The 18269-nt window shown below is 46.5% G+C and overlaps 1 protein-coding gene across 1 annotated transcript in view; it reads left to right on the forward strand.

Annotated features, from left to right (window-relative positions):
* CDC42SE2 (CDC42 small effector 2) overlaps window positions 1-13535 on the forward strand; it is a 71782-nt gene extending 58247 nt beyond the window's left edge. Inside the window, exons 4-6 of the mRNA XM_084762414.1 lie at window positions 7283-7384; window positions 10972-11087; window positions 11356-13535. Of these exons, the coding sequence (XP_084618540.1) occupies window positions 7283-7384; window positions 10972-11070 (201 nt within the window). The 3' untranslated portion in view covers window positions 11071-11087; window positions 11356-13535. The remainder of the gene's footprint in view (window positions 1-7282; window positions 7385-10971; window positions 11088-11355) is intronic.
* Window positions 13536-18269: the final 4734 nt, after the last annotated feature.

Raw genomic sequence — 18269 nt, forward strand, 5'->3', positions numbered from 1 at the left:
CACTGCTGTTAAAGATGTGAGCTGCCACACCTGGGCTATACTGACTGTTGCCACAAACAATTACCACAGAAAGAAAGTCAGAAACCCCTTTTGATGAATAGAAGAAAAACAACTATTGTCTTCAAATAACTTTTTAAAAAGTGGCAAGTAAATGCCAGCTTTATTTTCCTGTGCCTGCCCCAGTTGCCTCACACTGTGTCACCCAGCCCTATCTCTGCAGGCCGTATGGAGAGCTCCTGCTACCTGGCAGCTTGTGTGAGTTCTGAAGCATGCTTACTGTTGTGAGACATCTCACACATCTGGGGAGTGTGAATTTATTTAGAAGACACAGTCTGCAGTGACAAGTCCTATTGTCCTATGATGGTAACCAGGGCTGTGCCTTTCTTGGCCATGGGTTCTTAGATGACCAAAGTGAATTTGTTCTCTAACACCAATAACATGGACTTACTTTTTTATTTTTGGATTTTATGAACCTGCAAGAAGGAAGAGCAGTCCTTAGCTTGAGGTTATTGTGGTTGGATCCTGTCCCTCACGTGGCTTTGATACACGAGTACAACAGAAACTTCCATTTCATTCCTCTTAAATCAGTAACAGGCTGGTAAAGTTTGGAATGAAATGCTAACTCACATTTTCTGTAACTAAGGACATGTTGGAGATTAATTATCCAGAATTAATAAGACATTGATTTGGGTAAGAGTATTGGCCATTCCTTCAGCAGACCTGAGTTCAGTTCCTAGTACCCAAGTTGGCAGTTCACAATGACCTGAAACCCCAGTTTCAAGGGATTTCACATCCTTGAAGGAGGCTGAGGCAGGAGGATTGCAAATTTCAGGCAAGCCAGGGCTACACAGCAGGATTCTCCTGTCCCCAATCACCCACCAACCACTAAACACACACAGTAGTTTTTGGGTATAAAGTGGACTTTTTTTTTTTTCTTAAAGGAACAGTACATTTTTCAAGTATACAGTATTAAAATTTCAAGACAAACACAGATACAGTTGTTGGCAGCCAGGGGAATTCCACGGTTGTGCCTCTCAAAGCAAAACAGGAAGCTTGAGATGGTGCTCAAAACTCACTGTGTGGACTCGGGTTGAGTCCCTGCATTTCCTGGAACGCCTCACTCTTACCGGGCACTTCATGAGCTGCAGGCCATGCAAATAATCCCTGTCGTTCTGTATAAAGTCAGAGATCAGAGGCACAGACGGGAGCAGTTGTGCTAGAGTAGAGGCAACTGGGCAGAGCTTTCTTCCCATGGATTTTCTGCATCATTACATCGTAGAATGTCAGTACACAGTCATTTGGAGTTGTGAGCCTTGCCTTCATGCGCTCTGTACAACTGTGAAAGTGTGTATGGACATGGAGAAAGTCAGATGGCTGAGATGATAGTAAGGAATTTAGAGTTCTGTGAATACCTGCAGTGAGTGAAGGACAGCACATGCTGGTGGACATTTGGAGACCGTAGATAGGTGGCTGCATGGAAAAGGGAGGGGAAGGGACATAGGAGGCTGGCTGTGCTGTGTTGACTGGAGTGGGCTGTGGCTTGCTCCCCCGCCCTCTGCCTTTCCTTTTCATCTCTTACTTCCTCCACCATCTCAAGGCTATTTATGGACAGCCACGTGCCTTTGTGAAAAAGGGGAGCTGGAGGCTTCCCACCTTGGCTTTTGCGTGTGAGAGTGGTCCTTTGGAATGTGTTTGCACATCCTCCCTTAGGACTGAGAATATGCTGGGGTACTGAGCTCACCATGGTGGCTGTTCTTCCCCCAGCCCCTTAGTTGCCTAGCAGTTGGCGTGCGTCACTTACTGTAGGTGTACGGTCTATGTGTAATCTCTTCCAAGCTCCACAGTTGATTGGTGGGCATGGAGAGGGGCCATAGAGACTCTGCAGGGTCTTCAGAGCCAGGATGATAGAGCCTAGGTGTGCAGGAAGGTTTGGCTCCAAAGTCGGCCAGGTCTCTGTCTAGAGAGGTCTCTCCCGCAGGCTGAGTACACAGCAGAGGCAGTTGCTCCTACAAGGGAGGTGCTTGTGAGGCCTTGGGAGATAGCCCTAGTCCTGCAGGTCCACTGCCCCAGCGAGTACAGCTGCTGTCCTTTCTCCTTGTGATGGAATTTGCCAAGAACCTAGATGCCTGTTTCTCTCTCCTCAGTTGGTACTATTGGGGGCAGAAAGTCTAATTATCTGTTTCACTTAAGACACTGAAAAATTGATTTGGAGTATATACAGGTGGGTGAACTGAAATGAACAGCTTCCAATTTTTACAAAATAATTTATTTAATTTTGTTTTATGTGCATTGGTGTGAGGATGTCAGATCACCTGGAACTAGAGCTGCCATGTGCATGCTGGGAGTTGAACCTGGTCCTCTGAAAGAGCAGCCTGTGCTGTTAACCACTGAGTCATCTTGCCAGCTCCGAAGGGCAAATTTAATGGTTTTTAGCAAAGGGGAACGTGACTACTGTCATATCTGCTTTTGCTTTGGGTCTTTAGGCACTTTTACAGAATTGTGCTTTATTGCCCCAAACAGGAACAGTGTGGAGGGAAGTAAGATGAGTGTGGTGGGTAAAAACAGACAAACTGAGTCTGGGTGAGCCAGGAGCGGACAACATCTGGACCCTCTCTTGACTTTCTGATACCTTTTAAATCTAAAACTCAAGTAAGCCCCATAGAGCAGAGCTCCAGAACACTCCCACTAAAGGCCTGGAGATTGAGTTTAGAGGAATAAAGCCCAAATGACCTGGGTATGGTGACACACACACTTTTTGTTGTTGTTGTTGTTTTGTTTTGTTTTTTTGAGACAGGGTTTCTTTGTTTAGCCCTGACTCACTTTGTAGACCAGGCTGGCCTCGAACTCACAGAGATCTGCCTGCCTCTGCCTCCCGAGTGCTGGGATTAAAGGCGTGCACCACCATACCCTATCCACACACACTTTTTATTTAATGTTTTTTATGTATTTATTAATAACTAAAATTTAATTTATATACTTTACATCCCAATTGCAGCTTCCCATCCCTCCTCCCCTTGCCGGTTTTTCCCTGTCTCTCCCTCTCACCTCACCACTGCTATCTCTTGTCCTCCCTTTCTCCTCAGAGAAGGAGAGGTCTCCCATGAATATCAACCTGCCTTGCCATATGTAGTTGCAGTAGGACTATGTGTATCTTCTCCTATTGTGGCTAGGCAAGGCAGCCCATTTAAGGAACAGGGGTCCATAGGTAGACCACAGAGCCAGAGACAGCCCCTGTGCCCACATGAAGACTGAGCTGCAGGACTGTTACATATGTGCTGAGGGCCTAGGTCAGTCTCACGCACGCTGCCTGGCAGTTCAGTCTCTGTGGGTCATATGAGCCCAGGTTAGTTGGTTCTCTTATGGTTTTTTGTGGTGTCCTTCATCTTTCTGGCTCCTTCAATCCCTCACGCCCCCTGCCCCTTCCATAGATTCCCTAAGCTCTGCCTAATGTTTGTCTATGGATCTCTTCATCTGTTTCTATCAGTTGCTGGGTAAAGCCCCTCAGATGACAGTGCTAGGTGCCTGTCTGGGTGGGCTCTCTCAAATGGGAAGGGCAGCTGGGACAGTCCTTGGTTGGCCATTCTCTCAATTTCTGCTCCATCTTTCCCCCTGCTCATCTTGTTGGTAGGAGAAATTGTGGGTCTACAGTTTTGTGGCTGGGGTGGTGTCCCAGTCCCTCCCTGGGAATCTTTTCTAGTTAGGGGAGATGGCTGCTTCAGGCTCCGTATCCCCCATTGTCCTGGGTTTCTAGCTCATCCCATAGATCCTCCTATTCCAGTCTCTCCCCCCACTTGATCCCTCCTGCTCCCCTCCCCACCTCCTCCCCACCCAGTTACCACCCTCCATCCACCACTAATGTCTGTTCTGTTTTCCCTTCTTGCTGAGAGTCAAGCATCCTCCCGTGGGCCCTCCTTGTTACTTAGCTTGTTTGGGTCTGTGGATTGTAGTATGGTTATCCTGTACTTTATGGCTACTATCCACTTATAAATGAATACATACCATATTTGTCTTCCTGGGTCTGGGTAACACATACTTTTAACCCCAGTATTTGGGAGGCAGAGGCAGGAGGACAGCCTGATCTATACAGGGAGTTCTAGGACAGCCAGGTCTACATAGTGAGACCTGTCTCAAACAATACAGAAAAAAAATACAGGTGAGAGTGTTGACTTACTGTGTTAGAGGCTAGCACTGCAAGTGCTCACAGAGGTGTAAACATATTAGTAACATTTAAGAGTGAGCTCTTGAAAAATTATCATAAAGCCCAGGGAAATAGATAGTAAAGGTATGTGCCACGCAGGCCCAGCGACCTCAGTTCAATCCCTAGAACCCACATACAGGGGGAAGGAGAGGACAGATTCCACAAAATTGTCCTCTGACCTCTAAGTGTATGCCCTGGGACAGGCCTGCCTCAGTAATAGTGGCAATTACTATTACTCTTATTATTGCTGCTACTTAAAACAGACAAACATAAACGAGTCTGATCCAGAATTGCAGCTTGTCACACCTTGTAGGTCAAGTGGCCTCGAGCACTTACTGTGTATAAGAGCACCTTAAGTTTAAAGTTTGTTTGTTTTGTGGGGGGACATTTTGTCTACATGTGTGTCTTGCACCATGTGTGTGCAGTTGCCTGAGGAGGCCAGGAGAGGGCGTTGGAGCCCCTGAAACTGGAATTATAGGTGTGAGGTCTCATGTGGGTGCTGGGAATAGAACCCAGGTTCTCTGCAAAAGCAACCAGTGCCTTTAACCACCGAACCCCATTATCTATGTTTGGAGTCCCAGCACCCACATAAAAAACTATACCTATCTATAAGCCTACCCTGGGGGATGAGATGGGATGGAGAAGATCCTTGAAGCTTGCTGGCCAGCCAGCTTAGCCAGTCAGTGAGCTCCAGGTCTAGTGAGAGACCCCCAGGAAGCAGAGGCAGGTGGATCTCTGAGTTCTAGGCCAGCCTGGTCTACAGAGCAAGTTCCAGGACAGCCGGAGCTGTGCTATGTAGAGAGACTCTGTCTCAAAACAGAAACAAAAAAACCTACAGTGGCGAGTGAGAGTGAATTAGTAGCTGGTTTCTGTGCATTCTCTACATATACACATGAAGTTAGCAAAGAATAAAAAAGAACAAAAAATCTAAAAGAAAAACCACCACAGCCGTGCTCATGTAACTAGCTCTAAATTCAGTGGGTCATTACAAAGGGCATGGAAGTAAGAGTGAGGGGGGTGCTGGAGGAAAGGGGTTCAGTGGGAGAGGAGTAAGAGAGTAATGGGAGTGAGTGGGATCAAAATATACCACCTACACACAAGATTCTCAAAGAATAAACTTTAAAAATATTTTAAAGAACGCCAGGCCATGGTGGCACACACCTTTAATCCCAGCACTTGGGAGGCTGAGGCAAGTGAATCTCTGAGTTCAAGGCCAGCCTGGTCCTGAAAAACCGTATGTATATATACACATACACATACACATGTTTGTATATATTTTAAAGAAGCTTTAAAAAAAAGTGAGGGAGACAGTGGGACCTCCGGCCTGCTGTGGTTGACAGCATAGGTTGACAGAACACACTGGCTGCATGTGTTTTAGTGTCCTAGTTGCTTTGTTCCTGCTACAGAGGTAAGGCAGAGCTTGAAGTGTTGACACTTTAGCCTTTGTCAACTCCTGAAGAGAGAGCGCTATTTTCCTATAATACATTATAAAGAGACATTTTAAAATAATGGATGAAAACAAACTCTGAGAACTCTCTCTCTCTCTCTCTCTCTCTCTCTCTCTCTCTCTCTCTCTTCTCTTCCTTCCCTCCCTCCCCCCCCCCCTCAACAGACACACACTCATACTCATGAGCATGAACATTTGAGCAGCTCTAGGAACAGCAGGAAGGAGCACAAGAAGCTTCAGACTCACTGTGTTACCAAGCAGAGTTAATGGACACGCGCCTGCACTGAACTTAGAGAATCAAGTATTTTCATAGAAAGTGTCCAGCTGCTTTTGGGCTTTATTCAGCAGCCCAAAGAAAACCCTGAGCCGCCTCTGCCATGTACATGTGAACCTTCCACTTCCGTGTGTTTATAGAAAGCCATGGTCTGACAGACAAGTTACTCCATTGCAGCTGAATGGACTTGGAGTGTTGTGTCCTTAGGTTCCATTCCTACAGTTCATAGTTCCTTGGTGTGCTGTCACAGTGAAGCCTTCTGTGAGGGCAGTGACCCCGCTACACTGGTGGCTGCTCTTAGTTGTGTCCATCTGAGGGATCTGTGCAAACTTCAGATGAGCAAGGAGGGGCAGTCGTGAGGCAGGAGGCGGGTGTGCTGGTGGGAAGCTGGGTGCCAGCTTGGCTGCTCCCTGGGAGACTGTCCAGCACTGCAGCCAAGAGTGGTAACGCCACCTGTGACCTCAGCACTCAGGAGCTGCTAATGATAAGGATAATTTTACATGTCTTATTTTTTAAGTTACTTTTGACATAAAAATACATGTCAGTGGGCATTATAAAGTTCAGTGTGTGTACGTGTATAACATTTTAGTCAGATAAAATATTTCCTCAGGCTTCTTTTATTTCAACTAGTCATGGCGGTGAATACCTATAATCTCAACATTTGGGAGTTAGTAGCAGGATGGTCAAGAGTTCCAGGCTCATCTGAGCTGCATGAGACCCTGTCTTAAAAAAAAAAAAAAAAGGTATTTCTTAAAGAGTTTTGTTTTTGGAAAGTCTTATATTGTTGCCCAGGCTGGCCTTAAATCCAAGGTCCTTTTGTCCTAGCCTCCTCAGTGCTGGGGTTATGGATGTGTGTTACCAGTTAGCTCATTACTTCCTGCTTTATGCTAAAAACTTCCAGATGCTCCTTCTAGTAAAACCATAATTTTGTGGCTGCACACATCACAGCATCACAGGGAGTCAAAGGGCAACCTTCTGGAGGTAGTTCTCTTTCTACCATGCATTCCGTGGATGGGACTTGGTTTTTTTGTTGTTGGTTTTTCAAGACAGAGTTTCTCAGTTTAGCCCTGGGTGTCCTGGAACTTGCTTTGTAGACCAGGCTGGCCTTGAACTCACAGCGATCCTCCTGCCTCTGCCTCCCGAGTGCTGGGATTAAAGGTGTGCGCCACCATGCCCAGCTAGACTTGGGTTTTGAGGCCTGCATGGCATGCTTTTTTACTAACAGAACCATCTTGACTGCTCTTCCTTTAGATTTTTGATGTTCTATTATTTCAAAGAAAAGTTAAAAGTATGAGAATTGGGTTTTCAGACCAATGTGGGAGAATAAGACTGTTTTCTCAACACATTATTTCTCATATTTTAGAAAAGGCGACGGCGGATTGACCGAAGTATGATTGGAGAGCCAACCAACTTTGTGCACACAGCTCATGTAGGATCCGGAGACCTATTTAGTGGGATGAACTCAGTAAGTGTGTCACATGGGACTGTGGGGAACCTGCATGACAGACTCACACCTTTAAGTGACCTTCTTTATACTTTTGTGTGTCCTTTTTAGGAACATCATGTCAAATGTGTTTTGTAACTGGATTGTACCAGTCATAGGCTGAAAATATTTTTTAAAAAAACAACATCGTGTCTGCACAGCCCTTTCCTGTTGCCACTCCCCGAGCAATATCATCTAGCAGTTACGTGCACATTATTGACACTGTATTAAATATGCTGCTAAACACAATACAGATGAGTTATATGCAAAAGTCAGACCACTTCATGCAGGAACATACATTCAGTATGAGTGTAAGTTTTAGATTTGAATTTGGAAAGGGTTAATGATTGATCCTTATGTTCCCACCATGAGACTCAAAGGTGAACTTCTAAATTAATATTTATGCCAGGCAGGTTGGCACATGCCTTTAATCCCAGCTCTCAGAAGGACAAGGCAGGATGAAGATCTCTCAGTTCAAGGCTACCCAGGGCTATGTAAAGACTCTTAAAAAAACAAATAAAAGCCGGGGTGGTGGCACACGCCTTTAATCCCAGCACTCGGGAGGCAGAGGCAGGCGGATCTCTGTGAGTTCGAGGCCAGCCTGGTCTACAAAGTGAGTCTAGGACGGCCAAGGCTAACACAGAGAGACCCTATCTCGAAAAAACAAACAAACAAACAAACAAACAAACAAACAAAAAACCAAAACATTAGCATTTACCCTCCTGCTTTTCATATACTTTAAGATTTTGTTTTTATTTACATGTTTGTGTACATGTGTGCAGAGGCCATATGAGGCCTGATCCCCTGGAGCTGGAGTTACAGGAAGTTGTGAGCCACCACATGTGGTTGGGTGCTGGGACCAGAGTCAGCCTCTACAAGAACTGTATTGCTCTTACCCGCTGAGTCACCTTCTCTAACCCCACACCCATGGTATGCTCAGTCTGCTTCATAAATGTCAGTGTTTCCCTGAGTGCTGCAGATGTTGATTCTGCTCAGCAGATAATTGGGATTTGCACTCATCCCTTTAGGACAAGGCAGCAAAATATTGCCATATTTGGCAGTTGGCTATAAAGTACCTGAAGTGAGGAAGAGCCTGCCATCTTTATTTGGAGATTGAATACATGCCAGAGTAGACCTTAGGCTCCCCCATCTGGATCCCGTGTTCTGTGATGTCCACCTTCCATAGCGCCGGTCCCTGCACTGACCCTACGGTAGCAGCAGAATGAGGGGATTGTGTCCAGACTTCCCAGCCAGGACCAACAGAACAGGGCTTAGAGGACATGCAAACTGCAGCCCCTCGGTGACTAAGACAGCAGGGGAGCCATTCGCAGCTCCTGTGGTGAGCCCGTGGTAGGACTTGTTTCACTGGCTTCCTAGTGGAGAGGAAGGGTGTCTTGATGTCTAGAGAGGACCAGCTGTTTGCTGGGCAGCAGGTGAAAGTAGCAAAGCAGTCAGGAGCCCTTTGGACAGGTGTTGCATGTTTATCATGAGTATCATCTCATCAATAAATGTGTTCACCACTTCAGATTTCATCTAAAGATGGAGGCCAAACTGCTCCTGAATTTGGGCTGCTGCTTTGGGCTAGTGGATGCTGGGACATTACCTGGCTACTACCTCTTAAGATTAAATCTAATGCATGCTGTTTGGAAACATTCTCAGTCTTTTTCTTGTACAGTTCATAATTTTCTTTAAAATCTGAGCTTAGTGAGTCAGACAGGGTGACACACGCCTTTAATCCCAGCACTTGGGAGGCAGAGGCAGGCTTCTCACTGTGAGTTCAAGGCCAGCCTGGTCTAGACAGAGAAACCTTGTCTAAAAAAAAAAATAATAATCCCAGCACAACAACATGGCTACACGGAGAAGCCCTGTCTTGAAAAACGGGGGTTGGGGGTGGTGGGATCTGTGCTTAGCATCTTGCCTTAGTAAGCTTCATTAGGTGTGCTGCTTGCGTAGATGAGGTAGGGGCTCCTGGCTGACAGCAGGTTCTGCCCTGCAGGCCAGTGGAGTCCTCCCTGTAGGACAAGTGCTGTGTCCCTTTAGGATAGTGATTTCATTGGATGAGCCTGCTCTCTCTACAGCAGCCCTCCCCAAGAATGCTGAGTTCTTGCTGACAGTAAAATTGCTCAGGGAGGTTTTAGAAATTACTACTTACAGATCCCGTTTAATAAACTGGACTGTAAGAGAAATTGTGTTTTCCTGCATAAGAATAGTGACAATAATCCAAAACCATGAATAGGAAGGTTGCTCATCCAGGAAACCTTCCCGCCCTGTCTGTGTCCTGAAACTGGAGCAGCAGTGGGTAGAGGAAGGTGCCGCCTAGCCTGCACCTAGCACTGACTGTCTGTGGTTTGTGGACTTATTTTTCGATGGGGTCGATGTCACTGGTTGGTACTGTGCCACATGTGCAAGCCTACTTTTTAATGCTAGTTTCTTGCCAGAAAGCTCTGTGAGCCTTTAGTAGTAGTTTTAAAACACTATATACCTGTCATGTGACTATGTGACTGCTCTCAGCACACTGATAGGCCACGAGGTCACTTCCTGACCCTTCACTCTGACACCGAAGAATCAGAACTGACTTTTTTTTTTTAGACTTGTGTGGCTTTGAGTTGGCAAGTCCTGACTAGGTGGGCTGGACATCTGCAGATCCTGTGTGTGTGCTGCATATAGACTGTTATCCAGGCCGAGCTCAGATTGTACCACAATGAGGCATTGGGTGGGGTCATGCCCCATGGTTTAAAGCCAGTGCATATCTTACCTAAAGCAGCCATCAGTTGTGAGTACATGTGTTTAGTTGTGTGCGCATTGCTCTTGGGGTGAGATGCTTGTCGGAAGTCAGTGTCCCCAAGTAAGGCGAGTGGCATGTAAGGCACAGCCCTTAAGCTTAGCACCGTATGTTCTCTTGTAGCATAGCTAAGTGCTGCTGCAGAAGTAACGTAGGCGTGCCTCATTTCTCCCTTTAAATATAAAAGAATGGCTTCGGATCACTAGCAAAAAGGGCCCATGCTTCCTTCATGTCCTGGCAGCACTCGCATTCATGAGCATGGTCCAGGCGTCTCCTCTACCCCCAGGTCTCATCCCATGGGCCCCGGACTGTGGCTGACTCATCACTGGGCATCACCTCCAGACTTCCTGCCTGGGTTCCTCCTCCTAGCCCTGTGGCCTGACACGCAGTCTGCTTCCGGAAGTCTCTGGTTTACAGGAGTTGGTTTGGGACAAACACCTTGAGTCCATCAGAGCAAGACTCTTGTCTTACCGCAGAGCAGGGTCTAATAGACTGATATGGAAGTTCACTCACTGACAGGATTAAAAAGTGAACATGACCTGTCCTGTGTCTTTGGAATCTTAGACACCTTCACTTCAAGGCCAGCCTGGGCTACATGAGGCCATGCTTGAGGGGAAAAGCAAAACACAGATTGGTCAATACTGGCCTCACCATTTGCACTATAAATAAATTAAGGTGTTTAAAATGAATGTGTTTTCCCTATAGAAGTGTTATGAAGACGGTAGGGAAATCATTGTTGCACTGACTGGTTTCTGCTGTACATCTGTTTTCTTCCTGTTTGTTTTAGGTCAGCTCCATTCAGAACCAAATGCAGTCTAAGGGAGGCTATGGAGGTGGCCTGCCTGCCAATGTGCAGATGCAGCTCGTGGACACAAAGGCAGGATAGCCCTGGTGCCTTCATCTGTGAGTACCTCAGAGCTGGGGTGGCCTCTCTCCCTAGACAGGAGTCTGGAGGTTAAAACAAGAAGTTAAGCCAGGTGTGGTGGCGCACGCCTTTAATCCCAGTGCTTGGGAGGCAGAGGCAGGTGGATCGCTATGAGTTCAAGACCAGCCTGGTCTGCAAAGTGAGTCCAGGACAGCCAGGGCTATGGAGAGAGAGAGACCCTGTCTATAAAATAAAACAAAACAGAAAGCCTGAAAATTGATTTGAATTTTTCTTTTGGTTTTGTAGGTCATTGTGAATTCCTGCATTTTCTCTGTCCACAGTTCTATAATATTTTTGTCTTGTGATTGGATTTCTTTTATTTTTATTATAACAAAGAAGTGTGGCGGCACCTGTTGACCCCGTGATCTCCAGCGAGACGTCCCTGCTGCGAGCGTCAGGCCACCTGCCCTGCTGTCAGCGGCATGCATGCCTGGGACTCTGACACAGTTCTCTGGATTGTAGCTGAATTGTCAATGTTTAATCGACATGGATCGGATCTTAGCATGGTCTTTTTTGTGACTGCTAGCACTGTTTTGTAATTTTTTAATTTTAAACCTTTTCATTGCGCCTCCAGCCCCTCTGCCTTATGATTTTACTGATAAGCAAAGACCTGTAATTACTGCCACCATTTATGTATATTTTGAAGGTGTGTAACCCACAAGCACAATAGTCCTTTTCATCTGTTGGAAACTTGAGTGGAGTGCGTGCGCCTGCACACTCCATGGTGCTGCTCAGAGGGGACCCCACAGGACACCAAACACCGGTGTCCCGAGCTGCTGCGCTTGAGGACGCTGCTCTCTTGGAGGACGCTTTACGTAATCGGAGTGGGTTCTGGACTGGTCAGAGCAGTGGTGGGAAAGCCTGCATTCCAAAGGCAGTTGCTTGGCTGTAAGTGTTCAGTGTATTTATTTGAGAGTAAGGATCTGTGATTGAGTGTGAGCAGATGCCCTCTGTATCTGAGTGTTGTGAAGCCCATCCAGTTTCTCAGCATCTCGTCCTGTTAGCTCCTCTTCTTTGTGGACCTGTCGCTGTTTTCTAGTCTTTTGGTGTTGTTTCCACTAGCTGTTTGTTGAAATTCTGGCCTCTGCTACCTGTTCTGACTTGCAGAGCCTTTGGCCTTCCAGTGTTCCATTTACTATGGAGGCTGTGGCAGCTCCCTGGCAGTGACCAGCCCCACAGTGGCTTCTGTGGTTAGTAAGAGGCCTTTGCTCAGGTCCCCACTCTGTTCCTCTTCCCTGCTGAGTGTAGGCAGCTGGGCCTGTGGTCCACGGGACTTACCATCTAACTGCCTTTGATTGATAGATTGGCGTTCTTGCAGAAGATGGGTCGTTACTGAAATTAGAGCTCGGAAGGCACTTAGGTCCTTGTTTAGAGAAGCTGTGATCTTTCCTCTTCTGCCTTCGTCTGTCCCTGTTCTACACTGATCCTGTCCTGAGAATGTTGACTCAAGAGCCACTAGGCTGACGCAGGCAAAGCCGAAAGCATTTCTCCCTTATTTCTTCTGAACTTAGCAGTAGGGTGGAACACTGGATGACCTGATTTTTGATTTTTGTAATTCTTATTGTTCATAGGTGTCAATCCTGAGCACAGACAGACTCTGTCAAGGAGAAACATTTAATTCACTGTTGTCTTTAATTTACCATGTGGACACTGCACTCTTGAGTTTGTCATTCTGCTTAGCCAGTGTGAGGTTCCTGCCAGGGCACTGCTGTGTGCAGACACTTTGTGTGTGACAGACAAACAGGGACTTCTTGGCATCGTCAGCACTGGTGGCTGGGGCAGCACAAGGAGCCATTGTCCCCTTCCCCACCACTCTGTTTGCTGCTCCAAGGCTCATGGAGCCCATGATGGTCCTGCAGCTGCCTCTGACTTCTCAGCAGTGAGACACTGTACACAGTGCACTATACCTGTGCCCTGGAAGGTTCCAGTATGGTCAAGAAAACGTACAGAGGAACCTTGTACATGTTTCTATGAAGGCCTAAGGATGCTGGCAAAGGTGTGGGGAGGCAAGCTTCCCACCCCTACATGGGATTGTAAAGCTTGGGAACTCCTTTGTTCCCCATAGTAACACATCTCATTTTTAAATTGGAGCTAATAGGATTTTGTACCCAGAATTTATTATATTAATACTTGTCTGAAATCCATGGTGACAACTAGTAAGTAAGAGAAACAGCTGATTGCAGCAGTGTGCTGGGCGCGGCTTCTCCAGTGGCCTGGGGTGTTTGCCATTAGCTTCCCTTTGGTTGTTAATGGAGCTGGTGTGGAGAGCGTCTGCTGAGCACCAGAAGACAAGATGGACGTATTTTTATAATATAAGCATACTTTTTTTGTACATTGTGTTCATTCTTGAATAAAGTGAGCTCACTGTTGGCTTGTAGATATTAAAAAGAAAGTATTGATTTTGATTCAATAAATGTTTTCTTTTAGTCCTGGTTTTGATTTTTTTCTTTCTTTAATGAAATTTTATTCATCAGCAAGATCCTCCAGTAACAACCCATGGGTGCTGGCAACTCGCTGCTAAATTTCAAGTACTGATGGATGTAAGCTGGAAGAGATGCAGCCAGTCTGAGGCTGCAGCAAGAGGCCTGTGGGTTCAAGTGTCACACCAGCCTTCAACCTGTTCAAAAAGAGTTCAGTCTCTTTCATTGTTCATCCAGCGGGTGGCCTGGCTTCCATGTATGGCAGGCTGGTTCAGGCGCTGGTTACTTCCAGATGAACCTCAAATCAAAGGTCCCATTTCTTGCTCATGGGTAGCTTAGAGCGCTCAGGGTGAGGCCCGTGTGCTAGGCTAGGGTGTGGAAAGAGTTTTCCATGGAGTGTTCCAATTTAGCTCTTTTAAAATGAAATTGCCGGTATTAGATGGCAGTGGAAACTCGGGCCTCCCAAAGGCCTGTGTTGATACTGCAGCATTAACAGCTCTTTGGTTAAGCTGCTGTGCTGAGCATTGCAGCGGATGCAGGTGGACAGCAGGTGCTTCACCGATGGTCAGTATCGATATTGCTGTGATGGAGATGGCTGCAGCGTCTGCCAAGGCGGTTACATACCAGTGAATGGCAGAAGGTCACGGAGGTCAGTGGTGGACTGACTGGCAGTCCAGAAGCTCTGTCCAGTCCACAGTGAGTCTTCAGGAGCCCTTTCTTCCCTGGAATAAATGATAAATTCCCAGATGGTCGTGGTGAAGTGAATCAGGGATTTATAAGCCTTGGGTGGTGGGGAGGGGTTTGAGGGTGAACGTGTCTGATTCACTAGGGCAGAGGTGGCAGGATAGTTGATTTACATGCAGTGTATGGGGTACATGCAGGAGTACTTATCCTATGGGTGGGGGAAGAACTTCCAGGTACAAAGGTCATTTGCTGAAGGCTGGCATCTCCTTAGCATAGGGTGGCGCATTTCCAGGAATCCCCAGGTGCTTGCTGAACAGGTTCTCTTGGAAGTGGTCTGGCCTGTCATCTGTTGTCTATGTGACACTCCTTAGAGTCTCTAGGGTTCAGAGAGGGGACCCCTCTGAGAAAGGAGTTCTATTGCTGTATACTGAGTTCAGAGGCTATCACGAAGTGCCAGACTGACCTCGCCAGTAAAGCGCTACATCCCCCCCCCCAACACACACCCCCCACACACCCCGTTTCACTATGTTATCTTTGCTGGAACCTACTCTATAGACTAGATTGGCCTCACCAAACTCCTAGGCCAACTAATCCCCCTGCCTCAGCTTGGGGCTGGAAGTCAGGTGACAACCATGACTGCAAGCACCTCTGCACCTTGGCCTTGACACAGGGTCTTCAGCAACAGTGTCTGCTCAGCCCCAACAAAGTGGGTCGGCCTTCCTGCTTGGATGGAAGGTGTCCTGGGACTTGCTCTGAGGAGGCCTCCTCAACAGAGGCCTTGCAGCTCTCATGGCAGGGTGCTCAGAGCTCACAGGAGCTCAGGAGCCTCAGCCCCTCTCTACCTTCTCATCAATGCTGCTTCTGATGAGAGAGTCACATCAGGCAGCAAATCTCATGAAAGAGGTTTCTTGGGAGGGACAAGTCCAGGATTGGCGCTCCCTGCTCACAGGAGAGGACAGCAGGGAACTGAGCAGACACAGCCTTTATATAGGATTTCTTAGGGGTGGCACTTTCTAGGGAAGAGATTTCCAGGGTGACGATTGGTGGGATTTCAAGACCTGAGCTTGGGGGAGCATAGTGATTGGTGGGTTTTCCTGCTCGGGGATTAGTAGCTTTTTGTTCAGACTTCAGATTTCGTTTGTGACAGTTACAGAGGCTGGAAGCAGTCCTGGGGGAGGGGCCTGGCCACTTTCCTCCCTTGAGGGTTTCCTACCTCCTAAGGGAGTCCTCAGCAGGGAAGCCTTTCCTTGCATGAATAGCCAACAGGCGTCTTGTTGAGTGGAATCACATTGGACTGATGCTCCCTATGGGACACTTGATAGCATGGCTTCAGGAAAGGTGATAGCAGATCTGATGGGCAGAGAGTAACAAACTGGCCAAACACTGACACAGAGCGCTGGCCCACAGTAAAGTCCAGTACTCACCGCGACGAGAGCCCCAAAGTGGCAGGAGCTGAGGGTGGGTAGGTTGGGTTTAGAACTGCCACAAGGAGTCCTGTAAGTAGAAAAGCCAGAAGACTTTCTTGGTTGTGGTTCCCTAGAGTCTGGGTCCCTGCAGGTCCCAAGCCCAGCTGGTTAGCTCTTTGATTGGTCACTGCTCCCAGCAGGGGAAGGGGGCTTCCCCCAGGAGTCAGCGGGCCCCAGCAACTGCAAAGGCAGTCTGCCATTGTTGCCTGATCACCGGGCACCCAGCGGTGGTTCCCCCTGGTGTCAATGGAGACTCAGATAGTCATGGTGGAGTGAGAACAAGCCAACTTTCCTTGTGAATTAGGGATTTATAAAACCCTGGGCAATGAGGGTGAATGTGGTTTATTCTAGGGCTCAAAGAGCCAGGACACACAGTGATACAGTGCCTCCTTAACATGGGGCTGTTGTCACAGGAAGGACAACAGTACTTATCCTACCTGTGAGGGGATGGCATGGGGTGCAATTAGAGACCACTTGTTGTGTGGGCATTTCCTGGAATTCCCTATGCTTGTTATCAGGAAAGGTCAGGCCTGTATTTTCTTTTAGGGCTTTGTGACACTCCTTACAAAAATCTAGGGTCACCAGTTGGAGTGAGGGGTGATGGCACCCTGCTGAGAAAGGGAGTCATTCTTCATAGACTGAGCGTGGAACCGACTATTCAGAGAGATTGACTTTCAGCCTTAACCAGCAGAGCTGTACAGTTCGTCAACAGACTTTGCTAGCTCGCCCTCTGCGTCCAAAGATACTGAGAGGAAGTTGATTTAAAATGAAGTTCTTTTTCAGTGTTAAGATGGCTTAGAGTGTGAGCCCTGGGATCTGGATAATGGGCAAGGAGATGGGCTCGTTCAGGCCGTCCTCTGATCTACACACACACACACACACACACACACACACACCACCTTATGCCTACCCATCCCTGGCAAGTGTGATTTAAAAAAATAATACCAAAATAAAACAAAGTCCAGTTCCATCCCTTGACCATATTACCTGCAGTAATCTGCAAGACTGGCCCAAGGGCTGGAGACATGGCACCTACACCTTGTATACACACACACACACACACACACACACACACACACACACACACACACACCTTTAAAAAAAAAGATTGCCTAATAAAATGTGTGTGAACAAAAATAAATGTTGGAGGAGTAAAAACTATGATAAAGCTTATATGTATATTTCTACTCTAATATGAGGTATTGTACCCATACAACTCAATTCAAGGTTTACTTCCAACACTTTGAAAGTGCTATTGCAGGCTGCTTAGGATAATTAAGTAATGCAAGTTAATTGTTAGTTGATCAAATCATGATCATGTCAGTTACTAACTTATTTTTATCACAAGAATATACATCCTAGGTTTAGCAGACAGATATGATTCTATAGATAGATAAGGTAAAATAGAAAGGTCTTCAAAAACTTCAGAGACCTATAGAATATGGCATTTAAAGATGTTTTTATTATTTTAAAGATTCTTTGACAATAAGACAGGTTAACTCTTGGCAACACCCAGCCTAACTCAAAGAAGATGATGAGCGTCAAAGAACCTCCTTATGGAGATCGCTTCAAATGTGGCAAACTGGGCAAAATGTCCTTGTTTCAGCCACAGACAGAATTCTGCCTAAAAATGGGCAAGCTTGGCCAAACTGCCAAGACAGGGTAAGCAAGTCCTCAATAGTTCCTGCCTCATAAATATGTCTGTCAGATATACTGGGCCAGCAGGCGCAAGATGATGCTCCAATGTTATAGAGAGTTTTGGGTGACTGTTCAGGTGGCGAACTGTCATTTTTTTCACCTTGGAAACTGTTAACCTGTACTTCCTGTTTACTTGGGTAATTAATTTTATTCCTTCTCAAGTCTCTGATGGGGTTGAAGACCAGGTAGCTCAGTTTTACAAGGAAGCTTAGGTATTTAAGGGTTAAGATGTTTTTAGGTCTAGATGGATGTTTTAAATTGATAGAGATGAGATACGATAGGTATTGATTTTCATTCAGAATTTTAGACTCACCAAGATAGGAAAGATGTTTTCTTCAAGGTTGCCAAATACAAATAGCCAAAACATTATGAATATAACATTTATATAATTCCTAATTGTTTTGTGGGTCTTCTTGTATGTAGTTTATTATATATGTGTGTATGATAATATAAATGTATATGTAAAAAACTAAGCTGGGCGTGGTGGGGCACGCCTTTAATCCTAGCACTTGGGAGGCAGAAAAAGACAGATCGCTGTGAGTTTGGAGCCAGCCTGGCTTACAAGGTGAGTCCAGGGACATCCAAGATTACAGAGAAACCTTGTCTCAAGGGAAAAAAAAAAGTCTAATTGAAAAAACAAAAACAACTTTAGATATTTAAGGGATTCAGAAAGCTGTGGCATCAGGTGTTTAGGCACAGGTAAGGGAGTCCCAGTAACAGCAAGAATGCCCTGTCACAGAAAACTGGTTTGGAGACCCAGTAGAAGTGGCAGGCACTAGGACACAGTCAAGTTTCTATCCTCAGTTTCCTCCCTAGAGTGAGCAGCTAAGGGGCTTCCCATATAAAAACTGGCTGTGTACCTGGGGGTTGCTCTGAGGTGGGGCCCAGGACT

This window comes from Acomys minous (assembly GCF_964271855.1).
Source record: "Acomys minous genome assembly, chromosome: 16".
NCBI lineage: Eukaryota > Metazoa > Chordata > Mammalia > Rodentia > Muridae > Acomys > Acomys minous.